The 9,998-nt window shown below is 31.2% G+C and overlaps 1 protein-coding gene across 1 annotated transcript; it reads left to right on the plus strand.

Annotated features, from left to right (window-relative positions):
- Nucleotides 1-5,294: 5,294 nt before the first annotated feature.
- LOC144562596 (uncharacterized) lies at nucleotides 5,295-8,100 on the plus strand. The gene is made up of 5 exons (XM_078311789.1): nucleotides 5,295-5,568; nucleotides 5,656-5,722; nucleotides 5,825-6,415; nucleotides 7,005-7,379; nucleotides 7,842-8,100. Exons 1-5 carry the CDS (start codon nucleotides 5,486-5,488, stop codon nucleotides 7,953-7,955), a joined length of 1,230 nt encoding a protein of 409 aa, XP_078167915.1. The 5' UTR covers nucleotides 5,295-5,485; the 3' UTR covers nucleotides 7,956-8,100.
- The last annotated feature ends 1,898 nt before the right edge of the window (nucleotides 8,101-9,998 follow it).

Genomic DNA, 9,998 nt, shown 5'->3' on the forward strand with positions numbered 1-9,998 from the left:
GCGGTCACCCTGAAAAAAAAAAAAAAAATTGGTTGCATCCCACTAGAAAATTGGCTGCATCCCACCAGAAAAGGGACCGCATTTTCTAGATGCGGCCATGCTATTTTTCAAAATTTCACAGAATCATGGTCTTTTGGTTTATCATTTTTGAGAAAATAGTATTTTTAAAAATTTCGGGACGTTGGAGGATCTTTTGTACAATTTACTCTTTGATTGGATTGTTATAATTAATTATATTAGAGACTCTGCAATAATGCAAACTAAACTGACAAAACGGAAAACTTGTGCATTTCAGAATTATAATAAATATAATTCGGACCGAAGTTTGACTTGGATAGATGTAGAACTATAGCTTAAGAACTTGAGCATGCCTAAAAAATATGGATAAAAGGAAGATTAAGGAGATATTGTTAAGCTTTATAAAGAAAAACTCGTTCAGTAAATTTAAGGTTTCTTAAGATACTTCGGAGACTTAATTCTTTCTCGTACAACAACAATAAAGTAAGTGTCGTTTGATAACAAAATGAAGAATAATTTTGTAAGAATGTCTTTAATCTGGACAAAATACTTAGAAGTTAGAACAATGAATTATGAAATAAGGAGGTGATAGCTTTACAAAAAAAACACTTATTTGACCGAAATTTTTATTAATATCCAAAAATTCTATCAAATTACTCAATCTACCCAAATTTGCGCAGAATCTCAAAAATTGCCCCTTCCAGTTACTAAATAACCGGACTCTATCATTCTTTCCGGTGATTTAGTCACCGGATTTAAAAAAGATTTCCGGTTACTAAATAACCGGAAAGTGGCCTATGTTTGACCGGTTACTGTAACTTTTGTTTGTTTGGCTTCTTTTTTTTTAACAAAACAGAAATTTTTAATTTTTTGTATTGAAATATTAGAAATGTTGAATATATTTCTTTGAAAATAGATAGAATAAATATAATTTAATTTATTAGAAAGATTGCAACAAATAATTCGGATCAACATTTTACAGGCTGGATTTTTCGCGGCTGTAAAAAAAATTAATATATTTCTTTGTGTTATTGAAAAAAAAAATGCTTGGATTCTGAGTTATTGATCGCGGTTCAAAAGTCACTTCTAGGTAAATACAGAAAATATTGCCATCCTTATAATACATTTAATTTTCTAAAAAGTTGTATCTATTTTTTAAAACAATAAAAACTTTTAAGTTATTTAATGATTGATATTCAAAAATAATTCTCAAAATATATACAACTTTTTAGAAATTAAATGTATTAGAAGGATCACAATATAATTTGTATTACCTAGAAATGACTTTTGAACCGCGATCAATAACTCACATTCAAAGCATATTTTTTTTTCCAATAACACATAAAGAAATATATTAATTTTTCTTACAGCCGTGAAAAATCCGGCCTGAAAAATATTGATCCGGATTATTTGTTGCAGTCTTTCTAATAAATCAAATTATATTGTATTCCATCTATTTTCAAAGAAATATATTCAACATTTCTAACATTTCTATACAAAATTTTTTTTTAATTTCTGTTTTGTAAAAAAAAAAAAAGAAGCCAAACAAACAAAAGTTACTTAGTAACCGGTCAAACATAGGCCACTTTCCGGTTATTTAGTAACCGGAATTTTTTTCTAAATCCAGTAACTAAATCACCGGAAAGAATGATAGAGTCCGGTTATTTAGTAATCGGAAGGGGCAATTTTCGAGATTCTGCGCAAATTTGGGTAGATTGAGTAATTTGGTAGAATTTTTGGGTATGAATAAAAATTTCGGTTTATTTGACAAACTATATAAGAATGATGTAAAGTACTAAGGAAACTTAATTCTTTCTTTCCGAACATTACTATAAACTAGTCAAGTGTCCGTGCTTTGCAACGGAAAATAAAGTGATTTTTGAGCAGCGGCATATAATGAATAACATGAATGTTTAAGAACTAAGAATGAATAAAATATTTTTGGGAGAATAAAATAGAATGAAAAAAAATGATTTTTTAGGAGCTACTTTGAAATCATAATACGAACACAAAATTAACATCAGAACAAAACAAATATAAAATCTCCTCTCATTCCTTCGTACCCGTGCCAGTACCGATATGGCGTGTATTTCCCAGTCTTAATGTGCATTTGGTGTTGTTCTCTATATGGCATGTATATCTATGAAACTTGAGTATTTATTTGAGTAGAATACATTTATGTATGGAATTTACTGCCCACAAGCACCATGTAAAAGTGTTGATATGCTAAAATCAAAGTTCATGTATGGAATTTACTGCCCACAAGCATTTATGTTTGTCAAAGTTCATCTGCTAAAATAAAAATAAAATAATTAATTATGAACGTGGAGATAGGAAGTTTGTTTTGATAGAAAGCCTTTTTTTAAATTGTGATGACCAGAGGAAATGATGAGCAAAGTAAGTTTTGATAGAAAGCCTTTTTTAAACTAATATACTATTACAAAAGAGTGGAAAAATGCATCGTTCTGCGTGACTATAGTGGGAACGCGCAGAAACAGAGAAAGAAAAAAAAAGATTGAATGCATAAAAGATGTTTTGTCCAGGATGATATAATTTTCATGTGGCGGGTATGTATATAATTAAATTTGGACTTCTACATGCTTGACCACATGAAATAAATGCATAAAATCAAAATTATTTATTAAAGGCTGAGATTGAATGTGTTTTGATGAGTGGTTGAGATCTATCAAATCAACGGCTGAGATATTGTCTGAACAGATAGATGCTTGGAACCCATTTTTTTTTCGTGATATATTAGTAGTCCTGATATAACAAAAACTTGGACTTCATTTTGCAATTTTGATTTTGTTTATGAATATGTAAAAGTAAATAACTTGATCCCAACTTTTAATTAAAAAAAAAATTCGTTCATAATCCATCCGATTTCTTTTTATTTATTAGGACTATCTAACCTTGTACTTATTCGGTGGGAGAGATCTTAATTTCTTTTATTTTATTTTTCCGATCTTTCTTGGTCTTTCAATATTTTCAAATACCCCGTTTAATGAGAATTAAGAAAACCTCTTAGCGCCATTTTTTTTTTTTTTGGCACAATACGCCAGTGGACTTCTTAGCGCCATTTAATTAAGGTAGAAATTCCCTCACCTCCTTCTTAGACTTTTTTTGGCATTTTTAAACTTGTGAAGGAGCTTCATCCTTCAATTCAAGCTGTTCAACATGCACCACAGCACCACATCTTTACCAAGAAATGTTCCGTACGTATTTGTCTACCATAAAGTGCTACCAGTACGACAGTAACCCTTGATTTTTTTTTTTTTTTTTTGTCTGATTTTTCTTATTTACTTCAATTTCGGTTGTAATAGTGTTAGGAATGGTAGAGATAGTGTATGTACTAGTATGAAATAATGTGGAACTGTTTTGTTCTAATTAATGAAAGAGGAGGGTTCAAATGCCTCCATTTTTTGTGTCTCCATCATGACTCTATTTTTAAAAACTTAAATATCTCAAAGTTTAAAACTTAAACGTCAAAATAAAACCGTTAGATGTGATCTATGTTATTTTCTCTATATGCCCATAAAAAATTATCACATTTTTATTTTGCTTTTATGTGAATTAATAAGTTGAAAAATCAACGTCTAGAAATTATCCACATTAGTATATATTTTTACAAGCTCAATATGACAACCAAAACAAAGTTGAAATGTCATAAATTTTTACACGTGCATAGATAAAATGATATAGTTCATATCCAATGGTTTTATTTTGAATTTTAAGATTTAAATTTTAAGTTATTTAAGTTTTAAAAAATGAAGGCATGATGGAGGTACAAAAAATGGAGGCATTTGAACCCTCCTCTTAATGAAATAGACTTTCAACCAAAAACAAAAATGTGCTACCAAATGTGTGAATCTTCTATAGAATATTCTAAAAAAATTGAATTTCATTAATTTATATTTAGCAATTTTCATATGTTTCTAAATTTTTTTGTATATAATTCATCCACATGGGAACACTCTATTGATAGATGAGTCTGGAGCTATTTTGTCTCGGCTAAAAAAAAAATCATTAATCCTTAAAGTTTAATTAAGTCTTCTGTGTGAGTGGCACCTAAATTATTAACAATCTTTAGATTTGCTTAGGATTATTCATATCATATTAATCGTGCCAATATGTAGACTATATTAATATTGGATGAATTGCTTCCTCACTATATATATAGAGATGGGCTATGGTGCATTGCAATGCATAGTCCATGGTGTGCATTGGACCATAAATCACCGATTCAAAGTCCAAATGACCGATCCAAACCGTTCATCTTGTTCTCCATATTAATATGTGCTTGGAGACCAAATTTTATATTTTTTGGAATTTTTTTTACTATTTATTAAGCCACTTTAAAAATCGCTGATCCAATATATATATATATATATATATAACTTTTCCTTTGCAAAATAAATTAATATTACAAGTCATTGAATCTTTTAAGTTATTTAAAGTAAGTCATTTGGTTAATTTATTCTGTCTAAATAATATTAGCTAAACAATTCTGAAATCACTCTTCATATTAATATAAAAATATAAACTAGTTTTGTATCTTCAGATGGGGACCATGTTATAATAAAGGAATTGTTCAATGTATTAGCAAAAAATGTCGACTTTATCACTTATAAATTAAATTTGCTCCGCATAATTAAGGAAAAAAAAGAAATGAGCAAATGATAGTTCTATTGTTGTGTTGTTTATCGATTTGGTTCGGTTAAAACCGAAATACAACAGGTAAATTAAAATTATATTTGGTTTTAAAAAATACAATCAAACTGATCAAAATAAATTTATTAACCAAATTAAAACTGATCAAAACAAACTGAACTAAATTGGATACACAAAATTGAATTAGGATTTAGTAATTTTCATACTCAAGGAGAAAAAAAATTCATAATTAATTTTTTATAGGCTCAAAAGAATTATATATACTCCTCTTTTTGGTCGGTTCGGTCTAATCAGTTTTAAAAGTTATTTAACTGAACAAAACAATTAAACCGGTCCGATCCATTTATCTCGGTTCGATTTAAAACCAATTAAACAGGACCTGATGAACACCCTGCCTATAATTCTCTATGGATTAGACAACTTGACAAAATATATACTTGAATTTACAAATGATAAATGTATAGTTATCTTTTTCCTGTGCCTCCCAAATTGACCTTGATTCAATGTACTGCGTGCCAAAGACTTTGACTATAAGAAACAGTCACATCTTGATAATAGCAGCTCATCCAATCAGAAGCTATTCTCACTGCCACTTGCACTTAATTATGGATTAAAAGAACTCTTGTTTAACCTACGTCTAAAACACCCAATTATATATATAAGCACTTTCTCTCATCAATTAAACCATCTTCTAGTAATTAGTTAAAATTTCTAACCACCCCCTCCCTCTTTGTTATACACAAGCATAGAGTTCTAAACTGAAATTATCACATATCCAAATTGTGCTTTTGTGCCCATGGATGGGTGGTTTCAATTTGAGGAATTTGATCAGAGGTTCTCTGATGCATCTTTGGTTCCATTTTCAAGCACCAGCAACAAGTAAGGCTTAAATGCATCTATATAATGAGATTCAGTGCATTTCCGTAAATTATTGAAGTTAATTAAAAGAGCTTCTTTTCTTTGCAGTGGGAATGAAATGGAAGGTGTTGATTTTGGCAACACAAACTTCATGACAGTTGATGTTAGCATGAAGGTTCTTCTCTCATTCAATTCTTTTATTTTTATTATATATATTTTGAAACTTTCTTCTATTTATACTAAAAATCCTTTCAATTGTTTTTCATTGGTTTTGTAGGAGAGCATGGAGCTTGATTTCAAACAAATGTTATCTGAGGAAAATTTTGTGCAAGAGCAAAATCAACCTTCCTCTTCTAGTCTGTCATCAAAGCGAACTCTCTCATTTGAAAGTTCGGATAATTCATCAACTCGAATTTTCAGAAGCAATTCAAATTCAGTCTCAGGATCCAAAACATCTATACTCCAACCCGGCAACCGTAGCTTGAGTTGCAGCATCCCAAATCTTCTTTCAGATGATGATGCGATTGCCAGAGCAATGATGGCTGTTATTTCATCCGTTTCTTCAGCCTCCTCGTCATCATCGCCTTCAATTATATCTCAAAATTCACCAAAATGTGGAGAAAATGCAAAATTTGGGGCTTTTAGGCAATTCAAGTCGGCTTTTCCACCAAAATGTGAAGTAAATTTTGGAAATGATGGACACAAAATGATAAAGAGCTCTCTAGCTATGCTAAGAAATATCAAGCCGGGTCAAGAACGGGAACCAAAGGTGAGTAACCTTTATCATATGATATCAGAGCGTAAGAGGAGGGAGAAACTAAATGCGAGTTTTGAGTTGCTTAGAATGCTTCTTCCCCCAGGATCCAAGGTATGATGTAGAATTTGAAGTAATTATTTCATAGTATTGTGTAAATTATTAGTTGTACAGAAGTACTGGTTAGCAATATCATACAATTAACAACAATAGAAAACAGTGATCTATACTGATGCATATTATAGACATATAATTTAATGAAATTTAATACAAATTTTATCATTCAAATGAGCTGAATTTCCAAGAACATATATTGTATGACATCTGATGGAATATTAAATACCACTCAAATTGTATGAAATTAAATATATACAACCAATATATATAAAACTAACAACTTGCCTATATATTTCTTTTTCTTTTTCAAATTTTAGTTAAGCCGTTGTTGATGGATACTGACCCATTTTTTAATTGCCTCTTATAATTTCTCATTCCACTAGTATTTGTCAATGTATTTAATTATTGTTAGATTTTGTTCTAGCGTAGTAAATTAATATCATGTAGACATGCATATGTTTGCCTGGCAACCTTTCGTTACAAGTGGGATGTTTTAAAACTCAAGAATATATTCTTCCTTTACTCAAACTTGTCACAAACCCTAACTAATAAGCTATTGTTTACTGTTCTCTCTATAATTATTTAGAAAGACAAGACCTCGGTACTGATCAAGGCATCAAGCTACCTTAAAACTCTCGAGTCGCAGATCTCAGAGCTAAAAGAGAAAACCCACAAACTGGAATCATATCTGCCTAACACAGAAGGAGGCAAAGACGCAAGAATTGGACCAGACGAGAGGGCGCAAATACAGATTTTGAGAACAAGCTGTGCTGAACCACATGTACACCAGATAAACCTGAGAATTAATGTGGTGCAAGAATGCGACGTAGTGGAATTGGTTCTTCACATACTAGAGTGCCTCAAATTGATGAAGAACGTTAGCTTGGTATCGGTCGATGCATATACATTCAGCCCTCAGATGAAGTTACATGCTAAAGCGATCATAAAATTACGTATAAAGGTAAATATCTGTTTTTCTCTCTGACAAAAGCTTTTTTACTGGTACTGTTAACCACTCTTTTGCACCAGTATAAGCTAGTAGACAGTACCAAGAGAGTACCGTACTACCATAACTGAATTTCTTTATTTTTTTGAGATATATTTCTGTGTCTCCTAGAAAACTATAATAAATAATAGATGGTAGCACACGGCTTCTACTATTAATAGTATTCACATTCATCTACATATATGCATGATGCATGATAACTTGATCTTGCTCTCGTTGCATATTGAATATTCTATATATAATCCTGGCCCCTACTATGTCCTTATCATATTACAACTTGGTATAATAGAAAAACCAAAAAAAGGTATAAAACATTGAATATAGACTATTATCTCCCAATAATTTGTAATCTTCATGCAAACTTTGATTTGGTCAAGTCAAGAAATAATTTCTTTTTTTCTGACGTGGGACCTGCAGGACAGCGATTGGAACGAGGCATTATTCCTGCAAGCTATTGAAAAGGCAGTAGATGACATCACATTTAATACCTGCACGCGGTCTATGTGCTCCGAGCTTTCTCGCATCAACTAATTTTGGTTGCTCCGGTCTCTGTTGGAATTCGTATCCTCTGAGTTAAGATCTGGACCGTCCGATTTAAATCCACGCTAATATTAAAGGTCTCCGTGCGTTATAGGCGTGAGCCGAATTGATCCTGATTGTACCGTCCGAAAATTAAAACAAATGTTACATTAATGCAGAGGATGCGGATACTCTCCGTTGTACATTTCACTCTAGTAATAGTGTAATAATGTAAAGGTGCTCCAGAGAAGTGCCTAAAGAGGTATTTTTTAAAATAGCAAGTAGACAAGTGCCATTTCTATAGTATAGCGTTAACAAGTTGATTAGCTGTTAACAAGTTGTGTTTGTCAGGTATCATGCGTGGTGGCAAACTCGCAATAAGAAAAGGAGCACTTTCATATTCTTTCATTTTAATCGTTCAAAATTAATTGCACGGCTTCAATTTTTTTTTTTTTATATATCAATACAATCTATTAAAATGAATCAAATATAATTAAAACCGTGTGATCAATTTTCAACGGTTCGATAGAAAAATAGAAGAGTGATCCTTTTCTCAAGGAGCAGATTTGAATCCGCAATAAAGGAATAGCCAACTAGTCACTAGAAAGCATTTAGCAATGTAGCTGTTTTCTGAAACTAGATCCAATGAGACGCCAGAAATATTGACCTTTGTGTCGTTTCCCAGGCAGTTGGCCACTTGGCCCTAAAGCCCTAAACACGTAAAACCACCTCGCAGCGTTATCTCTCTGTCTCTTTGTTGGAACTGGTAGAATCTTCGTTTCAGATCTCATGTTAAGCTATTTTTTTTTTCGTCCATCCTGAATCTTTGGAAAAATAACTCTAATATTTTGGATTTTTTTTTCCAGCACCATGTCTAAAAGTGAGCGTACGGATTCAATAATACTAACACCGCATACAATTAGTACATTTTTTTTTCTAAAGTATCATACGATTCCGGTTGGATTTCATTTTTAGCTTATTCTAACTTGTTTGAAAATAAAGACTTTAAAGAAGAAGATCAGATAAAAATATTTGATCCAAACGCATGCGTCTAGACATGCCTAACCTCTGAACCCAGGATAATGTGCGTTTGTAATTCATGTGTTCGAATCCGCTTCCTTCATCTGATACTAGGAGAATTTGATGATCCGATCAAAATTGCTTAATGCATGCATTTAGAAACCAAACATACTATAGGTTGTCAACCTTTTAAAATTTGAGATATTAACTTTTGATTTTTAGAAAATGCAAGATAAAAATAATTGCTAACTCTGCAAAAATAAACCTGATTTCACTGCATATTCAATGAGTAGAACAGGTTGTGTAAATCCGTCCCGGTACCAAAAACGCCGATTTTTTTATTAATAGAAAATAAATAAATAAAATATCGAAATACAACATAACTTTTGGATTTTGTCGAAAACTGAGTAGAACAGGTTGTGTAAATCCGTCCCACCGGACGGGTCTAATTATCCCGTCCGGTTAATTAATAGTTAGCGTTAAACTCAGCGGAGAAAAAAAAAAAAAAAAACAAACAAAATCCGGACGGTATGCTTCAACCCGTCCCAGATCAAAGAAAAAAAAAACAATCCGGACGGATTATGTAACCCCGTCCAGGATTTGAAAGTTTTTTCTAAATATTATATTATTATATTATATTATATTATTATATTATATTATGATTTTATATATATTATATTATTTTTTGTTTTTTATATTATATTATATTATAGGGCTAGGCTACTATGACATTGGTGTTATTTGAAATTAAATAACACCAACTTTTAAACCCTTAGATCTGCCTTGAGATTCGTACAAAATAAAGTGCTTGAACAGTAAAAGCGGATATTACGAATCTCAAGGCAGATCTAAGGGTTTAAAAGTTGGTGTTATTTAATTTCAAATAACACCAATGTCATAGTAGCCTAACTCTATATTATATTATATTTTTTTTTTTATATTATATTATTATTAATATACTTATATATATATTATGTTATGAATAGAACTAGTTTAGTTGTGCTTAAGCTCACCAGAGTGTTTGGTGAGCTTGAA

Source organism: Carex rostrata, chromosome 12 (assembly GCF_964058835.1).
Source record: "Carex rostrata chromosome 12, lpCarRost1.2, whole genome shotgun sequence".
Classification (NCBI taxonomy): Eukaryota; Viridiplantae; Streptophyta; class Magnoliopsida; order Poales; family Cyperaceae; genus Carex; species Carex rostrata.